We start from the raw sequence: 23,005 nt of genomic DNA, 5'->3' as shown, positions 1-23,005 counted from the left end.
ATCTCCTGGAGGAGGTAGCATCACTCTTACATAATGGAGCATGGAGGTTTACCACACAGGTGATCTACTAGATGTCTCTTGGTACTTGGTAATTTTCATGGTAACTAGACATGAGGAAGGCCTAATAACCCCTTCACGAGATCAGCCGCCTGGACCAACAAATGCTAGCTACAGATGAAGGGATCTATACTGGGTAGTAGAGAAGAGGTTATCACTCTAAGTTTTGGCCTTGAAACCATCTGAAACCAGTGGCAGGGGTGGTAGTTTGTCATACTTTACTTCCTCTGGAATTTTTTCCAGGAAATGATATTAACCAGAATTCTAGAGGAGCTTTTTCCAGAATTTTTTTGAAGCAAGTGAATCCTAGTCGTGTAGTAGGTGAACTATACTGAATGCTGTGGGTTAATTTTAATTGCTGTTTTATAGATGCTCTGGGTTGTTCTATATAATCATCATTCTTTCTGATCTCCAGATACCCCCCACCTTTATGTGGGAGTAAACAATTACAAATTAGTCTTTCAATATAAAGTATGATATTAGCTGTAGGTGTTTTGATGGCCTTTGCCAATTTGAGGAAATTCTTCACTATTCCTACTTTGCTAATAGTTTTTATCATATATGTGTATTGAATTTTGCCAAATGCTCTTTCTGCATTTATTGAAATAATCATATATTAAGATAATAAAAGGAAAAATTAAATTATTGAGATTTAAAAAATACTAAGCCAACTTTTTATTCCTGGGATAAAACCTTCTCATATGTGACATATTGTTTAACTTGATTTGCTAGTATTTTGTTAAGAATTTTCAGGTTTATACTCATGAAGAATATTGGTTTGTAATCTTTTTTTTTTTTTTTTGGTAATGCATTTGTCAGGTCTTTATTATAGTTGTCTTTGTCTCATAGAGTGAGTTGGGTGGTAATATGTTCTATATTTTAAAAAAGTTTGCATGAGATTAGTCTTATTTGTACTTGAATATTTGATAGTATCTGGAATTTTCTTTTGGGTAAGCTTTTGAGAAATTTATTTGTTTTAATAGATGTATGGATATTCAGACTTTTTTTTTAAGTTCTCATGTCAGTTTTGGTTACTTGTATTTTTTTGGAGGAGTTTGTCTATTCCATCTACATTGTTGAAATTTTTGGCACAAAATTGCTCATAGCATTCTTTTATTATCCTTTAATATCTGTGGAATCTGTGGTGGTAACTCTTTTTTCATTCCTAATGTTGGGGTTTTCTCTTTTTAACTTGAAGAGTTTAGGTAGAAGTTGGTCAATTTCATTTATCAAAGAACCAACTTTTGGCTTTGTTAATTTTCTCTATTATTGATCTGTTTTCTAATTTATTGACCTTTCATCATTATAATATTTCTACTTTGTAATATTTATACTTTGAGTTTACTTTGCTCTTTTCTCTAGTTTCTTAAGGTGGAATCTTAAGTCATTGATTTTAGATTTTTCTTTTCTAACAAAGCTATGAATTTTCATTTAAGCACTGCTTTGCATCCCACAAATTTTGACATTCTCTATAATCTTTGTCATTTAATTTTAAGTATTTTCTAATTTTCTTTGTAGTTTCATCTTTGATCCATACTTTATTTAGAATTATTTGTTAGCCTTCAGTTACTTGATATTTTCTTATATATATTATTATTGCTTTCTAATGCACATTTTATATTATTTCAGTCTTTTAAAATTTATTGAGATAATGCTTTAATGCATGTGGTCTGCCAGGAAATGTTCTGCCTTGGTTATTGTACCACGTACACTTGAAAACTATATGTGTTCTGCCATTTGTGCATGTACAGTTCTATAGCTGTTAGTTAAAGTTGGTTGATAGTGTTAATTTGGATCTTTTTTGTCTGTACTCATTTATTGTCTTGTTCTATCAGTTGCTGAGAGAGGGGTACTAAATATATACTACTCTAACTGTGGATTTGTATTTGTCCCTTTAAATTTGTCAGTTTTTGCTTCCTGTAATTTGGGTCTTTGATGTTAGGTACATATACATTAATAATTATTAAAACTTCCTGATGAATTATTCTTTTATTTCATATGACAAAGCTCCCTTTATCTCCAATATTACCCTTTGTCTTGAACTTACTTTATCTGATGTTAAAATAGCTCTTCCAGCCTTCTTATGCTTACTGTTTGCATAGTAAGTTTTTTTCTATCCATTTACTTCTGATGTATCTGTATTTTTTATTTAAAGTTCTCTCCTTTGGGCAGCATGTGTAGTATTTTGCCTTTTTTTCCCCTTAAATCCATTTTATCAATCTTTGCCTTCTATTTGGAGAGTTTAGATCCTTAGTATTTAATGTAATTAATTATTGGTATGGTTGACTTTAGCACTACCATTTTATTGTCTTCTCTTTACCTCTTTGTTTTTCATTCCTCTCCCTCTTTTTTTGGCCTTCTTTTGTATTACTCTTTATTCCATTTTAATATATCTGTTGACCTTTATGGTTTCATCTTTTTGTGTTTTGATGCTGGAAATTACAGAGTACATACATAACCTTTCAAAGCCTTAGATTTGTTATTACATTGCTTCACTTAAAATAGAGAAACCTTGTAACCATATAGATCTCTTTTTCCCCTCTGCTCATACCCCTTCCCCCTAGAACTTCATGTTACAGTTATCATATATGTTATAGCTGCATTCTTTCCAAATTTCACCATACATTATAGTTTTGGCTGTCAGTAATCATACATATTTTAAAGAACTTAGAGGAGAAAAATATTTTATGCTTACTTAATACATTTTGTCTGTTTTCCTGAATTCTTGAAGATGCTACATTTCCTTTCAGCCTTAAGTACTTAACTTTACATTTCTTATAGAGCAGTCTTCTGTAGATAAACTCTCTTTGTTTTTCTTCATTTGAGAATGTCTTTATTTTGCATTTATTCCTGAAAGATATTTTAGGTGGATATAGAGAGCATCTGATAGACACTTGGTTTCTTTCAGCGTTTTAATGATGTTCTTCCACTGTCTTTTCACCATTTTGATTACTTGCAAGAAACTTTGGTAATCTGAATCTTGTTCCTCTCTATGTAGTATGTCAATTTTATCTGCTTTCAAGAATTTTTTCTGTTTTTGTTTTTCAGCAATTTGATTTGATGTGTCTAGTCATTATTTTCTTTGAGTTTATCCTTTTTGGAGAATGTGCGACTTCTTGTTTCTGTAAATTTGTCTTTCACCAAACTTGGGGTGCCATTGTTTCTTTAAATATTGTGCCCTAGTTTCTTTCTTTTTTCCTTCCAAATTCCAATGATGTAAACAGTAAAACTTTTGAGATTGTCCTTCACATCTCTGCCTCTTCATTTTTCCTTTCGGTAATCTTTTTTTTCTCTGTGTTCTTTAGAGTGTATAATTTTTATTAATCCAAGTTCAAGTTCACAGACTCTTCTTTGTCATCTCCATCCTCTTATTGAGTCCATCCAGTGAATTTTTTTTTATTTTACATATTGTACTGTTTAGTTTTAAAATTTACATTTGTTCATTTTAAAATTAATTTCGCTCTATTTTCTGAGAGCATTTTTCCATTTAGTTCAAGTGTGTTTGCTTTTACTTGATGGAGGATATTTATAGTAGTTGCTTTAAAGGTATTGGTGATTATAACATCTGTATCTCTAAGGATTGGCACATGTTAATCATTTCTTCCCTGGAAATTGATTGCATCTTTCTTACTTTTTGCATTGTGAGAATTTTAGATTATATCTTGGAATTGTGAATGTTATGTTTGTAAACTCTGGAGCTTTTTAAAATTCTCTGGTGAATGTTGATTTTTTTTCTTGCTTCTTTGAGCACACTATCAACCTATTTAGGTTCAGATTCCTGCCTTCTGTGGGTGGTGGTTCAAATCTCAGTTCAAGTCTCAGAGCCTTGCTATATTGGTATGGGTCTGTTCCATAGCTGTGCAACTGCAGAGAAAGGCCGAGGATTGTGTGGGTTTGTAGACAGAATTAGAGAATCTCTTTCTCCATCTTTCTCCTTTCCAGAATTTCTTCCACATTCTCTAGCATTCAGGATCCCCTTCTGCAATTTCTTTGGCTAGAAAAATAGGGTTTCTCTTGGAGGTTTAACTTCTGGATTGTTGATCTACAGGCAGTGATTGCTTCCTGGTCTTCAGGCAAAGCAATTAGAGAAACAAGAAAAACATAACTGCTCTGGGGTGCTCACTCTCCTGTGGGTCATTTTTCCAAGTTTGAAACCCCTCCACAGTCTGCTGTTTGCTTTTATAAAAGTCCATAGCTAACTTTTTCTTTCCTTTCTTTTTTGTATTTTGCCCCCAGTTTTTAGTTTAAACAGTGGGTAAGATAGGCTGTATTTGGGTTTATGCCACCATACTGCAACCAGAATTCCTTCTCTGTCTTGTTAAGCTTTTGCTCTTTATCTCTAATTTTTAGTAATTTGATTGTACTGTGCCCAGATATGTTTTTTTGGTGTGTGTTTATCCTGTCCTTGGTGTTCATTGAACTTCTTAGATCTATGTGATATTAGTTTTTGTTTAATTTGGCACATTTTAGCCTTTATTTCCTTAAATATTATTTCAAACCCAATTTCTCTCCTATTTCCTTCTGGCAGTCCAGTTGCATGTATATGACACTACTTGATATTGTCCCATGGGTGAGGGGTCAGCAAACTTACTCTGTAAAGGGCCAGATAGTAAATAGGGTTTGGACAGTAGAGTCTCTGTTGCAGCTATTCAGCTCTGTTGTTACAGCTTGAAAGCAGCCATAGACAATGCATAAACAGGTGAGCATGGCTGTGTTCCACTATAACTGTATTTACAAAAATAGGTGGCAGGCTAGGTTTGGACTGCAGACTGTAGTTTCCTGAAGTAAACAGTGATGGTTGCTGGAGGTACATTGTGAATTCAGGTGTAAAATCAATCAAAGAAGTACAAAACACAAATACCAGCAATAATTAAAGTGTGGGAAACTGGATGAATGAGAACAGGGATGTAAGAGAAGAGACTAGAAAGGTATGTTAGGACCAGGTCATTATGTACCAGGTATTGCTTTATTTGAGAACAGTAGCAATAAAGCTAAACTTTCAACATATAAAAATATCTTTAGTAACATTATAGGGGATGAAAAGGCCCTGATCCCCAAGCAGGGCTACCTTTAAAGAAGTAATTGCAGTAGTTCCAACAAATGATAATGAACCTTGAGAAAGGCAGTGAGAAGAGATGAAATAGAATGAGTCTGAGGGACAGTTTGGTGTTGGAAAGATGAAGAAAGAATGATAGGTCTAATAGTGACTAGATTTCAAGTATAGGAATAACCATGCCTTTCCTCTAGAAAGTAAGGTAGAAAGAACTAATTTCTCAGGAGTCCATTCTTGGTACCTGTCTCTCAAATTTTCTTCCTTGGTTATTTCAGTCAGTCTTGTGATTTCAGTTATTAGCTAATTGTTTTTGACTTCCTGGTCTGTGGTTTGTAGCTAAAACCTTTCCCTTGATCTCTAGACCTGTATTTTGAAAAGTCTTCTGCTGGGGTTCAGTCTCTCAATCCTGACTCAAATACATTATGTTCAGTATATTCAAAGGCTGTTTGTGAACATACTATCATTTACAAACTGCCTCTTTTCCTGTAAGTCAGATGAATGGAAGTCTGAGACATCATCTTGAAGTTGGCATTAAGAGAGTGTAATGACTTAACACCTACCCACCCCCACCTCCTTTTTCCAGAGGCAGAGAGAAGTTACAGTTTAATGGTACAGTGAGTTAATGTTACATGGAGAATGGAGTATTTAAAAGAAAAGAAGAAAGATGATAGTTTGAGGAAGGAGACATAGATAAAATTATCTTTTCAATAAGAGCACTGTGGCACATGTTATGGTCTTAGCCATGACTCTTTGGCAGTCTGCTCTCATCTATTACTTTCTGCCTGAGAGCCTTTCTTATTGGCCATGGAGACACACTTGGCCAGTGAGTAGGGCAGACCAGAAATGCTAGAGTTAATACCTTCAGAAGGCTTTCAACTAGTGATAGATGAGTTGGTGGATAAATACCTCATTTTTCTCATCCTTCAGTTAAGATAACAGCCATGTTCTATACCATCTACCAGAGTTCTCCGGATCATGCTCTAGTTATCCATTGAGGTAACTGGCTTAATCATGCATTCTTTCTTGGCTGTTTCTTTTCCAAATCCCACTTCTGTTGTCTGTTTCTGCTAGTTCTTCCTCATGGTGTCTTGTACCTTTGTATGCCTGGTTATTTGACTGCTAATTCTCATAGCCCTTGTTGGTGGCTCTCTGAGGCCTGGGATGAATAATAGATTGTCACCAGAAAGTGTCAGAGTTGTTTCATGGCTTGAGTTTTCCTAGAACACTTAGTCTGTATGTACCTAGAGTATAAATCTGAATGAAGCACAGTCCAAAGTCGTAACTTTTCAGGGCCTTCTTCTCCGCTCACTTTCTACTCCTACCCTTTCCCCCATTCTCTTTTTCTTTTTCTTTTGCTGCTCTGCCCATTCCCAGGTAGCTTTATTTATAGTCCTTGCTCCCCTCCCCTCCCCCTCATGTGAAGACTTCCAAATAAGATCAAGAGACTGAAGTTGTATATAGAAAATCTGTTTGGACCTCTCCCCTAGATCAACTTGAACTGTTAAAAAAAAATCTCTTTTCTTGTTACTAATTATTGGTCTAGATTAAGTAAATAAAAGTTTTCTACTTAGTAATCAGACTCCTATTCTTTCCTAATTTATTTAGTGATGCTTGAACACAGTGATGAGAGCACTATTACATTAATTACACAGGAGAAATAAGTCTGGATTCTATAGCCAAACTTCAGTTTACACATGGTGTTTTATGAATTACTTGACTTTTAAAAATTGGTATTGTATCCAGTGACCTTGATAATTCACTTATTCTTTATTTGTAGATTATTTTGCATCTTCTATAAATACAGTTATGTTATCTACAAATAAAAATGCTTTACTTTTTCTTTCAACCATTATAACTTTTACTTCTTCTGTTTGACTTACTGACTTCCAGTACAGTATTAAGTAGAAGTGATGATAGTGTATGTCCTTGTGTTTTTCCCCATACTTAGCCAAAGTATTTGATTTTTCATCACTGAGTATAATTAAGTATAATGTTAGCTGTAGGATTTTTGTATAAAATCTATCAGATTAAATAACTTCTTCTCCCAGCTTATAGATATATTTCATCACACATGGTTGCTGAGTTTTATAAAATACTTTTTTTCCTTCTATTGAAATTGTCATATATTTCCTCCTTTAGTCTGTTATCATGTTAAATTACATCAATCTGATTTCGTATTTTAATCATTCTTTTTATATGCTGCTAGACATTGAAATTTTTAGATCAGTGTTTTTTCTCACATTTTTTTATTGAGATGTAATTCACATACCGTAAAATACTTTTCTGAAAGTATACAAATCAGTGGTTTTAGTATATTCTCAAAGTTGTTAAACCATAACACTTGTCTTCATCTGAAAAGAGAAATCCCGTACCCACTAGTAGTTGCTTCTCTTCTTTCCATCAGCCCTTGGCTGCCACTAATCCATTTTCCATGTCTGTGGATTTGTATACTTTCAGAAAGTATACAAATATATACTTGTATACTTTCTGCAGATATCTGCTTCATTCTTTTTTTTTTTTCCCACGCAAGAGATTTTATTATCTGAAAGAGAAAATGGCTGTCCCCAGATAGAAGGAGCAGCCTGCTTCATTCTTTTTTATGGCTCAATAACATCCCATTTTATGGATGTACCACATTGTTTTTATTCATCATTTGATTAGAATTTGGGTTTCCACTTTTTGCTTATATAGTATTTTTGCTTCTGTGGTCATGGGAGATAATTGACCTGAAATTTTTTTTATTTTGGAATATCCTTTTCATATAATGGAGAGAAGAGTATGTACCAAAATTATGCTAGTCTCATAAAATAGATTGGGAAATGTTTCCTCTTCATATTGTCAGGAAGAGTTAGTCTCAGATTGATATTATTTGAAAGAATGTACCAGTGAATTTTTTAAGTGTTTGGAGGAATTCACTGGTGAAGCTGTCTGCATCTAGAGTTTTTCTTGTAGGAAAGTTTTGACTAGGGATTCAATTTCTTTAACAGATGTGAGGATTATTCAGATACATTTTTCCTTGTTGAAAAGTTACATTTTTCAAAGAATTTGTCCACGTTATTTAAGTTATGAAATGTATGGACAGAATCTATAGTGATGTTCCCTTTCTTATTTCTCACCTGGGTAATATATGGTTTTATTTTTTCCTGAATAGTCTTGCTAGAGTTCTATTACATTTATTAATGTTCAGCGAACCCATTTTTCTCTTAGAATGTTTTGTTTAATGTCTGCTTTCTACTTCATTGATACCTTTTCTTTTATTTCTTTCTTTTTACATTCTTTACCCTTAATTTATTTTCTTCCTAGCTTCTTAGGTTATAATCCTAGATCACTTACTTTTAAACTTTATTTTTTCATCATATACATTTATGTACTTGCAGAAAACTATATACATTTTGCCTAAGCACTACTGTAGCTGCATTCCACAAATTTTGATTGTCATATTTCATTTTCCTTTAATTGAAAATGTTTTCTAATTTCTATTGTAACTTTGAGAGCTCTTCGACGTACAGGTTTAAATATTGAGAAATCTGTTTTTTTTTTAGATTTCCAAACATTTGGGAATTTCTTAGTTTCTTTTTTGTTCTCTAGTTTAATTTTTCTGTGATCACAGTTCTTGGAACTATGTTGAGACTTAGTCTGTGGTCCAGCATGTTTTCTATTTTGGTAAATATTCTGTGCACATTAGAAAAGAATTTGCATTCTGCAGTTGTTTGACGTGGTTTTCTGTGTATGTCAATTAGGTCAAGTTGATTAATCATGTTTTAAGATATTTCCATACCCATGCTGTTTTGTCTTCTACTTTTTCTGTCAGAGAGAGGTTTGTTAAAATCTGTTCATTTGATTGTGAATTTGTCTTTTTTCCTTTTACTTCTCTCAATTGTGCTTCATATATTTTGAAATATGTTATTATAAGATGCATTTAAGTTTAGGATTGTTGTGTTTTCTCATTAAATCAACCCTTTTAGTGTTACAAAATGCTCTCTCATCTCTAATAATAATTCCAGTCTTATATATTACTTTGTCAATTTTAATACACCCACCCCAGCTTTTTTTGGTGGGCTGGTGAGTATATTCAAAGTATCTTCTCCAGTCTTTTTACTTTGTGTCTTTTTATTTAAAATTTTGACATAGCAATTATTAAAGAAGCCTTTCATTTGTATTTCTTGTAGTATTGGTATACTGACAATGAATTACATTAGCTTCTGTGAGTCTACAAATATCTTTATTTCTGTCTTCATTTTTTAAAGGATATTTTTGATAGGTATATTATTCTAGATTGCTAGGTACAGCCACCCCAACACTTTCCAACACAAAGAATAAAAGCTATCAATATTGTTGTTGTTCCTTTGAGTGTATCTTTTTTTTCTGGCTGCTTTTAAGATTTTCTCTTTATCCATTATTTCAGCAAGTTGTGCATAACATTTGGTATGCTTGGTGTGTTTTTTGGGTTTTGTTTTATTTATTTTTCTTTTTTACACTTCCCTGCTTGGGATTTCTCTGAGTTTCTTGAATCTGAGTTGATTTCTTTCCTTACTTTTGTGAAGTTATCATTACTTACCTCTTCACGTAGTGCTTTTGTTCCATTCTTTTTTGTCTGTCTTGGATTACAATTACATGAATATGAGGCCATTTGACTGTATCCCATGTGTCTCATTTTCTGTTTTGTTCATCCCATTCTTTTTTCTCTGGTTGAATTTGGATGTTTTTTCTGGGCCTGTCTGCAAGTCCATGAGTCCTGTTTTCCTCTGATCTATTCTGTTCTTAATATTATCTGATAAGTTCTTAATTTATTTTTCAGTATATTACTTGGCTTTTTAAAAAATAGATTTTGTTGAAAATTATATTATTTCATCCATTTTTTCATCTTTGCATCTATTTAAAGTCCTTGCCTCCTAACTTCAACATCTGGATTATTATGAGTCTGCCTAATTGTCTGGTTTTCATTTGATTGTGTGTCCCATTATTTTGCTTCTTTGGATGTCTCTTAATATGTTTATTATGTCCCTAATATTGTGTATAAAAGAACAGTTATTTTCTTTCAGACAATGTTATTTTCTTCTAGAGAGGTTTGCTCTTTGCTCTTGTAGACAGACAGGGTGAGGTATTGACTACCTCAGTGTAATCATGGATTAAGCAGATTACTCCCTCCACTGGAGTCTGTCTGCTAGGTCCTGGGATACCAGGGGAAATTGACTCTGCCCCACTGGCCCAGGCTTCCTATCCTTCTTCAGTGTCCTATCACTAAGCAGATGTGCCATGGAGAAAACTGGCCACATATTTGGAGCTTTTCTAGATTTCTAGTCTGTCATTCTAATCCATACAGATATCTAAAGCACCACTAGTTTCTAGTTTCTGAGTAGAGAGTTCCTCTGTTTAAGCCAATCTCAGTTATCACTTATACCCAAACTATGTAGCTGTCCCCATGAAAGAAAATGCCAATGGTGAGAGCTCATCTTGGAACTGCTCTTCCATCTCTGGATTTTTAGTTCATCTAGTCCTTAATTGCTTCCACAGCTTTCTAATTTTTGAAGGAAGATCAAAGATTTGCTCCTGTCCTATATCTTACTTTAGGGAAGTAGAAATCAGGAGTTTATCTCTGCAGAAAGAAAAGTCAGATTATTTAAGAGTGCTTATTGTTATAAGCATAAGGATGTTTTGAATAGTTATATCTGTGTTACATACCAATAATATATTTTTTTCATTCTGATATGAGCCTGTTTATCAAAATATATTCTAGACCAGGGAATAACAAACTGTTGTCTGTGGACCAGATCTGCCCAACTCCTGTTTTTGCATGGCCTGAGAGCTGTGGATGGTTTTTACATTTTTAAAAGATTTAAAAAAATAAACTGTTTTATGGCATATGAAAATTATATGAAATTCAAATTTCAGTGTCCAGAAATAAAGTTTTTTTGTAATACAACCACACTGATCTGTTTATGTTCTGTCTATGGGCTGCTTTCATGCTATAATGGTTCAGTAGTTGCAACATGTATCTTATAACCCACAGGCATGGAGTATTTACTATCTGTCCCTTTACAGAAAAAAATTTTCCTATTGCTGTCTTAGGCCATAGGCTTAGGAATTTTTCATTTCTCCTTACTAAGGGAAATAAAACAAAAGATTGAAACCCTCCTTTTCCAGAAGTTCTTCCAATTTGGACTTAATAAAATCCTAGAATTTTAGAGTTAAAAAGAATCTCAGAGATGATCTCCATCTTGTTATTTTACAAGTAAAGAAGCAGATTCAGAGTGAGAGAGGTTTTTAAACTATGACTGATTTTTTAAATTCATTTTATCATTAATCTACAATTACATGAAGAACATTATGTTTACTAGACTCCCCACTTCACCAAGTCCCCCCAACAAACCCATTACAGTCACTGTCCATCAGCGTAGTAAGATGCTGTAGAATCCCTACTTGTCTTCTCTGTGTTGCACATCCCTCCCTATGCCCCCCCCCATTATACATGTGAATTGTAAGGCCCCCTTTCTTTTTCCCCGCCCTTATCCCTCCCTACCCTCCCATTCTCCCCGGTCCCTTCCCCTTTGGTAACTGTTAGTACATTCTTGGGTTCTGTGATTCTGCTGCTGTTTTGTTCCTTCAGTTTTCTTTGTGCTTATACTCCACATATGAGTGAAATCATTTGGTATTTGTCTTTCTCTGCCTGGCTTATTTCACTAAGCATAATACTCTCTAGCTCCATCCATGTTGTTGCAAATGGTAGGATCTGTTTTTTTCTTATGGATGAGTAATATTCCATTGTGTATATGTACCACATCTTCTTAATCCATTCATCTACTGATGGACATTTAGGTTGCTTCCATTTCTTGGATATTGTAAATAGTGCTGCGATAAACATAGGGGTGCATCTGTCTTTTTCAAACTGGGCCACTGCATTCTTAGGGTAAATTCCTAGAAGTGCAATTCCTGGGTCAAATGTTATTTCTATTTTGAGCTTTTTGAGGAACCTCCATACTGCTTTCCACAATGGTTGAACTAATTTACATTCCCACCAGCAGTGTAGGAGGGTTCTCCTTTCTCCACAACTGCGCCAGCATTTGTTGTTGTTTGTCTTTTAGATGATGGCGATCCTTACTGGTGTGAGGTGATATCTCATTGTGGTTTTAATTTGCATTTCTCTGATGACTAGCGATGTGGAGCATCTTCTCACGTGTCTGTTGGCCATCTGAATTTCTTCTTTGGAGAACTGTCTGTTCAATTCCTCTGCCCATTTTTTAATTGGATTATTTGCTCTTTGTTTGTTGAGGTGCATGAGCTCTTTATATATTTTGATGTCAACCTTTTATCGGATCTGTCATTTATGAATATATTCTCCCATACTGTAGGGTACCTTTTTGCTCTATTGATGGAGTCCTTTGCTGTACAGAAGCTTTTCAGCTTGATATAGTCCCACTTGTTCATTTTTGCTTTTGTTTCCCTTGCCCGGGGAGATATGTTCATGAAGAGGTTGCTCATGTTTATGTCCAAGAGATTTTTGCCTATGTTTTTTTCTAAGAGTTTATGGTTTCATGACTTACATTCAGGTCTTTGATCCATTTCGAATTTACTTTTGTATAAGGGGTTAGACAGTGATCCAGTTTCATTCTCCTACATGTAGCTGTCCAGTTTTGCCAGCACCATCTGTTGAAGAGACAGTCACTTCCCCATTGTATGTCCATGGCCCCTTTATCAAATATTAGTTGACCATATATGTTTGGGTAAATGTCTGGAGTCTCTATTGTGTTCCACTGGTCTGTGGCTCTTTTCTTGTGCCAGTACCAAACTGTCTGGATTTGTAGTAGAGCTTGGAGTTGGGGAGCAAGATCCCCCCACTTTATTCTTTCTTCTCAGGATTGCTTTGGCTATTCGGGGTCTTTGGTGGTTCCATATGAATTTTTGAACTATTTGTTCCAGTTCATTGAAGAATGTTGCTGGTAGTTTCATAGGGATTGCATCAAATCTGTATATTGCTTTTGGCAGGATGGCCATTTTGACGATATTAATTCTTCCTAGCCAGGAGCATGGGATGAGTTTCCATTTGTTAGTGTCCTCTTTAATTTCTCTTAAGAGCATCTTATAGTTTTCAGGGTACAGGTCTTTTACTTCCTTGGTTAGGTTTATTCCTGGGTATTTTATTCTTTTTGATGCAATTGTGAATGGAATTTTTTCATGATTTCTCTTTCTATTAGTTCATTATTAGTGCATAGGAAAGCCACAGATTTCTGTGTGTTAATTTTGTATCCTGCAACTTTGCTGTATTCCGATATCAGTTCTAGTAGTTTTGAAGTGGAGTCTTTAGGGTTTTTTATGTACAATACCATGTCATCTGCAAATAGTGACAGTTTAACTTCTTCTTTACTTATCTGGATTCCTTGTATTTCTTTGTTTTGTCTAATTGCCATGGCTAGGACCTCCAGTACTATGTTGAATAACAGTGGGGAGAGTGGGCATCCCTGTCTAGTTCCCAATCTCAGAGGAAAAGCTTTCAGCTTCTCAACTGTTCAGTATGATGTTGGCTGTGGGTTTATCATATATGGCCTTTATTATGTTGAGGTACTTGCCCTCTATACCCATTTTGCTGAGAGTTTTTATCATGAATGTATGTTGAATTTTGTCAAATGCTTTTTCAGCATCTATGGAGATGATCATGTGGTTTTTGTCCTTCTTTTTGTTTATGTGGTGGATATGTTGATGGATTTTTGAATGTTGTACCATCCTTACATCCTGGGATGAATCCACTTGGTCATGGTGTATGATTGATTCTCTTGATGTATTTTTGAATTTGGCTTGCTAATACTTTGTTGAGTATTTTTGCATCTATGTTCATCAGGGATATTTGTCTGTAATTTTCTTTTTTTGGTGGTGTCTTTGCCTGGTTTTGGTATTAGGGTGATGTCGGCTTCATAGAATGAGTTTGGGAGTATTCCCTCCTCTTCTATTTTTTGGAAAACTTGAAGGAGAATGGGTATTATGTCTTCCCTGTGTGTCTGATAAAATTCCGAGGTAAATCCGTCTGACCCGGGGGTTTTGTTCTTGGGTAGTTTTTTGATTACCACTTCAGTTTCTTTGCTCGTAATTTGTTTGTTTAACTTTTGTGTTTCTTCCTTGGTCAGTCTTGGAAGGTTGTGTTTTCTAGGAAGTTGTCCATTTCTTCTAGGTTTTCCAGCTTGTTAGCATATAGGTTTTCATAGTATTCTCTAATAATTCTTTGTATTTCTGTGGGGTCCGTCGTGATGTTTCCTTTCTTGTTTCTGATTCTGTTGATGTGTGTTGATTCTCTTTTTCTCTTAATAAGTCTGGCTAGAGGCTTATCTATTTTGTTTATTTTCTCAAAGAACCAGCTCTTGGTTTCATTGATTTTTTTCTATAGTTTTATTCTTCTCCATTTTGTTTATTTGTCCTCTGATCTTTATTATGTCCCTCCTTCTACTGACTTTAGGCTTCATTTGTTCTTCTTTTTCCAATTTTGATAATTGTGACGTTAGACTATTCCTTTGGGTTTGTTCTTCGTTCTTTAAATATGCCTGGATTGCTATGTACTTTCCTCTTAAGACTACTTGCACTGCGTCCCACAGAAGTTGGGGCTTTGTGTTGTTGTTGTCATTTGTTTCCATATATTGCTTGATCTCTATTTTAATTTGGTCATTGATCCATTGATTATTTAGGAGCATGTTGTAAAGCCTCCATGTGTTTGTGGGCCTTTTTGCTTTCTTTGTATAATTTAGTTCTAGTTTTATACCTTTGTGGTCTGAAAAGTCGGTTGGTAGAATTTCAATCTTTTTGAATTTCCTGAGGCTCTTTTTGTGGCCTGGTATGTGGTCTATTCTGGAGAATGTTCCATGTGCACTTGAGAAGAATGTGTATCCTGTTGCTTTTGGATGTAGAGTTCTGTAGATGTCTATTAGGTCCATCTGTTCTAGTGTGTTGTTCAGTGCCTCTGTGTCCTTACTTATTTTCTGTCTGGTGGATCTGTCCTTTGGAGTCAGTGGTGTGTTGAAGTCTCCTAGAATGAATGCATTGCATTCTATTTCCTCCTTTAGTTCTATTAATATTTGTTTCAGGTATGTTGGTGCTCCTGTGTTGGGTGCATATATATTTATAATGGTTATATCCTCTTGATGGACTGAGCCCTTTATCATTATGTAATGTCCTTCTTTGTCTTTTGTTACTTTCTTTATTTTGAAGTCTGTTTTGTCTGATACCAGAATTGCAACACCTGCTTTCTTCTCTCTGTTGTTTGCTTGAAATATCTTTTTCCATCCCTTGACTTTTAATCTGTGCATGTCTTTGGGTTTGAGGTGAGTCTCTTGTAAGTAGCATATAGATGGGTCTTGTTTTTTTATCCATTCAGTGACTCTATGTCTTTTGATTGGTTCATTCAGTCCATTTACATTTAGGGTGATTATCGATAGGTATGTACTTATTGCCATTTCAGGCTTTAGATTCGTGGTTACCAAAGGTTCAAGGTTAATTTCCTTGCTATCTAAGAGTCTAACTTAACTCACTTAGTATGCTGTTACAAACACAAATCTAAAGGTTCTTTTTTGTTTCTCCTCCTTTTTCTTCCTCTTCCATTCCTTATATATTAGGTATCATATTCTGTACTTCTTGTCTATCCCTTGATTGACTTTGGGGATAGTTAATTTAATTTTGCATTTGCTTAGTAATTAGTTGTTCTACTTTCTTTACTGTGGTTTTATTGCCTCTGGTGACAGCTATTCAACCTTAGGAACACTTCCATCTATAGCAGTCCCTCCAAAATAGACTGCCGAGATGGTTTGTGGGAGGTAAACTCTCTCAGCTTTTGCTTATCTGGAAATTGTTTAATCCCTCCTTCAAATTTAAATGATAATCTTGCCGGCTAAAGTAATCTTGGTTCCAGGCCCTTCTGCTTCATGGCATTAAATACATCATGCCGCTCCCTTCTGGCCTGTAAGGTTTCTGCTGAGAAATCTGATGTTAGCCTGATGGGCTTTCCTTTGTATGTGATCTTATTTCTGTCTCTGGCTGCTTTTAACAGTCTGTCCTTATCCTTGATCTTTTCCATTTTAATTACTATGTGTCTTGCTGTTGTCTTCCTTGGGTCCCTTGTGTAGGGGGATCTGTGGATCTCCATGGCCTGAGAGACTATCTCCTTCCCCAGATTGGGGGAGTTTTCAGCAACTACCTCCTCAAAGACACTTTCTATCCCTTTCTCTCTCTCTTCTTCTGATATCCCTATAATGTGAATATTGTTCCATTTGGATTGGTCACACAGTTATCTCAATATTTTTTCATTCTTAGAGATCCTTTTTTCTCCCTGTGCGTCAGCTTCTTTGTATTCCTCTTCTCTACTTTCTATTTCATTTATTGTCTCCTCCACCGTATCCAACCTGCTTTTAATACCCTCCATTGTGCTCTTCAACGATTGGCTCTCCAACCTGAATTCATTCCTGAGTTCTTGGATGTCTTTACGTACCTCCATTAGCATGTTGATGATTTTTATTTTGAGCTCCCTTTCAGGAAGAGTCACGAGGTCCATATCATTTAAATCTTTCTCGAGAGTTGTATTAGTAATTTTACTCTGGACCAGGTTTCTTTGGCGTTTCATATTTGTATATGGCGCCCTCTAGTGTCCAGAAGCTCTACTCTGGAGCTGCTCAGCCCCTGAAGCAGTGTCGGGGGTCACAGGGGAGAGGTATTGGTGCCTGGGCGGAGGAAAGAGCTATTCCCTGCTTTCCAGCTGCTGTGCCTGTCTCCACTGCTTGAACCAGTGGGCCGAGCACACAGATACAAGCTTTTGTCCCAGAGCAGCTGGATATGGATCCCTGCTTTCCATAAGCCTCCGGAATCCCAGTCTCCCCAGGAACTCCGCCTGTCCAGGCTTTCCAACCCTGTAATCAAAGAGTATGATGAAAGCACCATGAAATGTAGGTTTGTGCTCTCAGCGCAAATCTCTGGAGCTAGGTATTAAGCAATCTCAGGCCTTCCACCCCCTCCCTGCCCCGTTTCTCTTCCTCCTGCCGGTGAGCTGGGGTGGGGGAAGGGCTTGGGTCCCGTGGAGCCACAGCTCCGGTACGTTACCCCGTTGGGTGAGGTCTGCTCTTTTCTCCAGGTGTGTGCAGTCTGGCGCCGTCCTCTTTCCTGTTGCTCTCTCAGGATTAGTTGTGCCAACTATATTTTCTAATTGTATCCAGTTTTAGGAGGAAGCCTCTGTCTCTCCTCTCACGCCGCCATCTTTAATCCTCCCATTCAAATTGTAACTGATTTTTGTTTTTTTAGAAAATAAACTCAGTAATAAGCTGATTGAGAAACTGATGATCTATATCACAAAACAACTTGAAAAATACATTTGTTCTTAAACTGCTAAAGTATTTGCTTTTCCTTAAGCAGTGGTAACTATTAAAAAATTTCTTCTTTTCACTTTTTAAAGTAAATACTTAAAGATAAATATTTAAAGAATGTTAATAGTCTGACTTTTATTACTAGCTATAATTCTTTAAAATCTCACCTCAAATGTGGTTCTTTTTTGTGAAAAGACTAAAAATCTTGCAGGACCAATTCCAGACATTCTTCATTAAACTATTGTTTGACTTAGGATTTAAAATCCTAAATCATCAGGAATTCCAAGATGAATTGTTAATGTGTAAGACTGGTTTCTAGAAAAGTTTATTTAAGCTTAGTTCTTAAATGCAGTCATATAATGGGATATAATATTACTAACAAATAGCATTTTTATTTTCTCATGTTGAATATGGGTTTTCTTCATGTATTTTTTAGCTTATTACTGGCTCTTTAGGGGCTAACCTTTTAGCAGTTACATATTCCTGTTGCTCAAATAACTGATTTCACTCAAGTAAACTTTAGTATGAAGGAAAGTTGGTTTCCTAAACTATAAATGAGAAGTACTCTTTTTTATTAATTTGTTTGTTCAGCTGATATGTCTTGAATACCCGTGATGTGTCAGACCCTAAAACACGTGCTAAAAGTACAGGGTGGAAATAGACATTCCTTATGCTCTCACTGTGCTGATAGTTGAATAGTGTAAGCAGGTTTATCTATGTATATATAGCATTTGATACTATCATTCACTCTTTTTCTATTTGTTTTTTTAGCATGCTCTCCTGGGGAAATCTTACCACATACATATTTTCCATTCCCTCCTTTACACCAAAATCTGCATAAAATTATCCTATGGATAATTCTTTAATTGATATTTTCTGGCTAGATATCCTTTAAATATGTTGATGTAGTTATGTATATATCCTTGATTCTCTGCTTATTTAAAGTCTTATAGTTATATCTCTGAACTTCCTTCTTTTCTCCTTCCTCTCTCCTTCCTCCTTCTTTCTCTTTCTCTAAAAATGGTATTGAGTACTTTGTTCCAGCACTTCTATGGGCAAAGAGGCTACACCAATAAACAGGAAAGACATGGTGTCTGGACTTCTGAAGCTTACAGCTTGTTGAGGGAGTGATGCATTAAATAAATAATGCTATATATAATTCCATTGTAGATTACATAATGACACACAAGTATACCATGAAATGAGAGTGTATTAGGGAAATTAACCCAGTTTGGGACATTCCTAAGTGACAATTGTACTGGAACCTCAAAAATGAGTAGATGTGGGAGATGTGGGAGATTAGAAGATGTGGGAGAGCCGAGGCAGGGGGGGAACCTTTGTGAAAGGTCCTAATGGAGCTTAGCAGGTTCAGATAACTGAAGGAAGGTTCTTGTGGCTACAGAACAATGAACAAGTTGGAGAGGGATGTGAAATGAGGCAGGAAAGGCTGGCAGAAGTCAGATCTTCATAGAGCATCTTTTAAACCATGTCACTGCTTTTGGACTTTATCCTTAAAAAATTGAGATGATATTAATAGTTTTAAGTGGGAAATTACCTACTCAGATTTGTGTTCTAAAAAGTTGACTTGGGTTCCTGTGTGAAGAGCTGACTGAAGGGGGGCAAATGGGTTAAGAAGCTTTTGCAGTCATCCCGGCAAGAGATGGTGGTAACTGAGATCATTAGCAGCAGTAGAGATGATGTAGGCAGATTAAAGAACTAGTTTAGGAGATCTAATTGACAAAACTTTGTGATTATTTTGGTTTAGGGAGGGAAGCCGAAGAAGTATTAAGGATAACTTTCCATAGGCTTGTTGTCTGTATGTTGATGTTTTTGTATTGAATTCAAACATCTTTAAAATTATTTGTATTTTTTCCTTTTTCAAACGGATTATTCCTGTTGACTTCCCTATTTTAGCTAATGCCATCCCTGACTCCAAGTGACCTAGGCACACAACTTTTTTCTGGTCATAGATTCGACTAAATTAGTGATCAAGTGTTAACTGATTTGACCTCTGTAGCACCTAGAGTTTCTTCCTTCCCTTCTCTCTTTTCCCCTTCCTTTCTACTTCTCTTTTTCCTTTTCCTCCTCCTCTTTCTCTTCACCTTTAGTCTTTCTTAAAGCAGTAGCATCCTCTTGCTAGATCATTATATTTTGCTTTTCATTCAAATTTCTGAGCTCCTTGAGGGCAAAAATGGTCTTTTTTTATCTTTCATCTTTAGTACCTACTGATGTACACCTCAGCGTTGTAGGCATAAAAAATATAACAATAAAATAAAATGTTTTCCTTGACTCTTGTTTCTCCCACCATAATTCTTATTCTTTGCCACATATATATATATTTGCTTTTTAATCAAAGTCATTCAGGGGTTTCTTTTTACTTGAAGAATAACTTGGTCTTAGGGCTGTGGTGTAGTAAAAAACTGGCTGCTGGCTGTTAGAAGTTAAAGAGTTGGGGTTTTCCTATCATAATTTAGTACAGATGGGTTCCTGACCCTTTTTGTGCTGTGGCACACGCTACTACAAAGAACATATTTTCCTTGGAAGAGAACATATGTGATATTTATTAGCATCCCCAGTGTTGAATAAAGTTTAAAAAACTTTAATGTGTATTTCTTAGATATCTAGTATTGTGTTATCACCTCAGTAGTTACATTATATGTCAGTATCATTCACATATACATGAATGTCACTAATATATATATATATATATATATATATATATATATATATATATATGAGGGTGGGGGCAGAGAGAGAGAGAATGTTGTTTTATAGCAAGAAAGTTTGTAAAAGAAGTATTGAAGTGTCTACTTTGCAATTACTTCTTTTTAATGTTGTTGTATATCCTAACTTGAACCTCCATAATTCTTTTTTCCCACTTTTTTTACATTTGTAGGAATAAGAAAATTTTAAATAAGAAGAAGTTGAAAAGAAAACAGAAGAGCAAGTCAAAAGTGAAGACAAAAAGCAAGGTAAAATGCTGCCATTTTGTAGAGAATACAGATCTTTTCACATACTAACTTGAATAAAAATGCCAAGATTAAAAAAGTATGAGTATAATTAGCAAGTCATTTCATTCTGTGTACTAAGATAATTTTTTAAAAGCCCCTATTATTTGGTTACACTGTTTAGTTCCATCTTCGGGGCATTTCTTGACTAGTAGCCTGGAAGTTAATATTCTGACTACTGAAAATTATTTTCTATTTATTATTTATTATCCTTGTTATTTTTTATCAGTCCTTTGGGGGAACATAGCCATTTCTCTTCTCTTTTTTCACACTGACTTCATGTACTAGAGAATGAGTAAAATTGGCTCGTGAATTGAGACTTGTATTTGGTTTCAGTTTATGCCCATGTGATATGATGAATTAGGGAGAATCTTGGTGCATCTATAATGTTCAGAGCTTCTTTTTACTGTGGGTGGGTGTGCAGAAGAAAAGGCAATGTAAAATATTTGAATTAGGTGAGACCGTAGAGATCAAGGATCTCTTTTTCCACCTAATGCAGAAATCTTCTCTATAAAGTCCATCATTTTTTCTGTAACATTTTCAGGAATGAGATCCTGTTTTTCATAGTCTCTTTTCTTTTGAACAGTTATAAGAAGTCTAGACACGAGGAAGAAGGAAGTCATAACTATGATTTCTAAACAGCTCCACTTTTCGTTAAAGAAACGGTAGCTTAGCTTGGCCTGTATACATACTTAAGATTTAGAGACAGTAGTTCCTGCCATTTTAAATTAGTGTTCTTGTTATTTTGTAAGTGAGAGAAATCTAAAGTAGTAAACCAAAAGATAAAATAAAAGAATAGGGGACAGAATATATCTAGAGACGCAGCTGGATCCAGGGATTAAATACTGTCAAATCTGTGTCTTCCTCTCTTGCTTCTGCTTTACGCCTTGTATGGGCTGTTGCTTGTGGCTGAAGACTAAGGCTGCTGGCAGCTCCAACTTCATTTCTTTGGGCAAAAGGTAATCGTCTAGTTCTAGCAGAAGATCTTGGGTATGATTTTTGATTGACCTGCATTATTCACTTTGGCCTTGGAGATGGAGTACTTTGGATAGATTAAATTATGTTGATAACCCTGTGGTGGGTGGTGTTTGGGCACTGTGGTGAGTGGGCCATGTGGAATAAGAGAGGGTGGTTACCTTAAAGAAAATGTTGCTGGGCGGGGGGCAGATAAATAACACATGTTCATCATGTCAGCTCTTACTACTTTTGCTTTGGGGATAGAAGAGGAAAGTAGAGAGCATTCGTAATACACTTAATTTGTAGAAACCTTTAACAAATAGTCATTCAATTTTCTAATCTCTATACCTTTTCCACATTTTGGTGCTGCAAGGGTGTATTCTTTTTCTGCATATGTATATATATAAACAATACTATACACAACAGTAATAGTAGTATAACTCCATTTAGGTTCTTGGACCTGATTCCAATGTGTGTAAGTATGTGGGAGGGGATCTTCCCATACATAACAACACCAAGCAATTCTTGAGCAGGGTGTGGGAGAACTCAATTCTGATGCTGTCTGTCCAGAGGCAGTACCAGATTCCCCAGGTTGTGGGCTCCATCTTACAAGACTGCCCTCCACTCCCCACTCCAGATGCTGGTCGCAGCACCAGTTTAATAAAGGATACTGTAAGGTTACAATTTAACAGCCAGATGAACAGAGACATAGGGCAAGGTCCCAAATAAAGGAGCTTTTATCTTTGTGGAGCCTGGGGCCTGGCTTGGTGGCATGTGGAGGCGTTCTACTTCCCCAAGCATAGACGCTCTCCCCGACTGAGAAGCAGGATCCAACTGAGCAGAGCGAGAGCAATAAGCTCTTCTCAAGGGCTTTTGTGAGGGCTTCATTGCATAGTCCCGATTGACTAAATTATTGGCCATTGGCCATGATTCAGCCTCCATCCCTTGCCCTTGGGTGGGGGTCCAAAAGCCTGTCTTTAACATGACAAAACACCCATTTTACTTCTGCAGCGTTCAAGAACTGAGGATGAAGACCAGATATACCTGGGAAATATATATTTGGTCATATAAATGACGAAATATGTATTTCTTGTGACTCATTATAATATCACAGGTGCTGTGTGCAAAGTCAGAGTATGGGAATCTTGAAAATTTTTTCAGGTTCTTTTAAGGTTTCATTTGATGATTTTCCTAAAAGTGCTGGCATGATATCCAGGAAAAGGTGGAAAGTCAAAGTCTTTTGTCCCCTTCAGTTCTCTCTCTAACTAGCTTTGTGCCCTTAGTAATTCAGTTTTCTTTTCTGAGCCTCAGGTGTTGTATCTGTGTTTTAGGAGCAGCTTGTGGTAAGAGTGATATAAAAAAAAAAATGTATTCATTTATACCTCAAACACTAATTGCATGCTGACTATGTGCAGTCATTAATGCTAGTGTTTGGGATAGAAAGGTGAGTAAGGAATATTTCCTGCTCATGATGAGCATATAAAATAGTAAAATGGTGTTGTTAGTCTCCTTGCCCTCCATTACTGTTTCTGGACTATTTTTCATTCACCCTCTTTCTTAATTCATTTTAAAAATTCCAATGGGCTTTATTTAAGTGTATTTAA

General features: G+C 35.6%; 1 protein-coding gene across 14 annotated transcripts in view; it reads left to right on the top strand.

Moving 5' to 3' along the window:
* Positions 1-23,005, top strand: part of MYCBP2 (MYC binding protein 2) — a 269,203-nt gene that overhangs the window by 9,900 nt on the left and 236,298 nt on the right. For all 14 annotated transcript variants that reach the window (XM_036893768.2, XM_036893769.2, XM_036893773.2 and 11 more), the window contains exon 2: positions 20,333-20,408. In XM_036893768.2, coding sequence (XP_036749663.1) covers positions 20,333-20,408 — 76 coding nt within the window. The remainder of the gene's footprint in view (positions 1-20,332; positions 20,409-23,005) is intronic.

This window comes from Manis pentadactyla, chromosome 17, assembly GCF_030020395.1.
Source record: "Manis pentadactyla isolate mManPen7 chromosome 17, mManPen7.hap1, whole genome shotgun sequence".
NCBI lineage: Eukaryota > Metazoa > Chordata > Mammalia > Pholidota > Manidae > Manis > Manis pentadactyla.
This window is presented reverse-complemented; position numbering and strand designations above follow the sequence as displayed.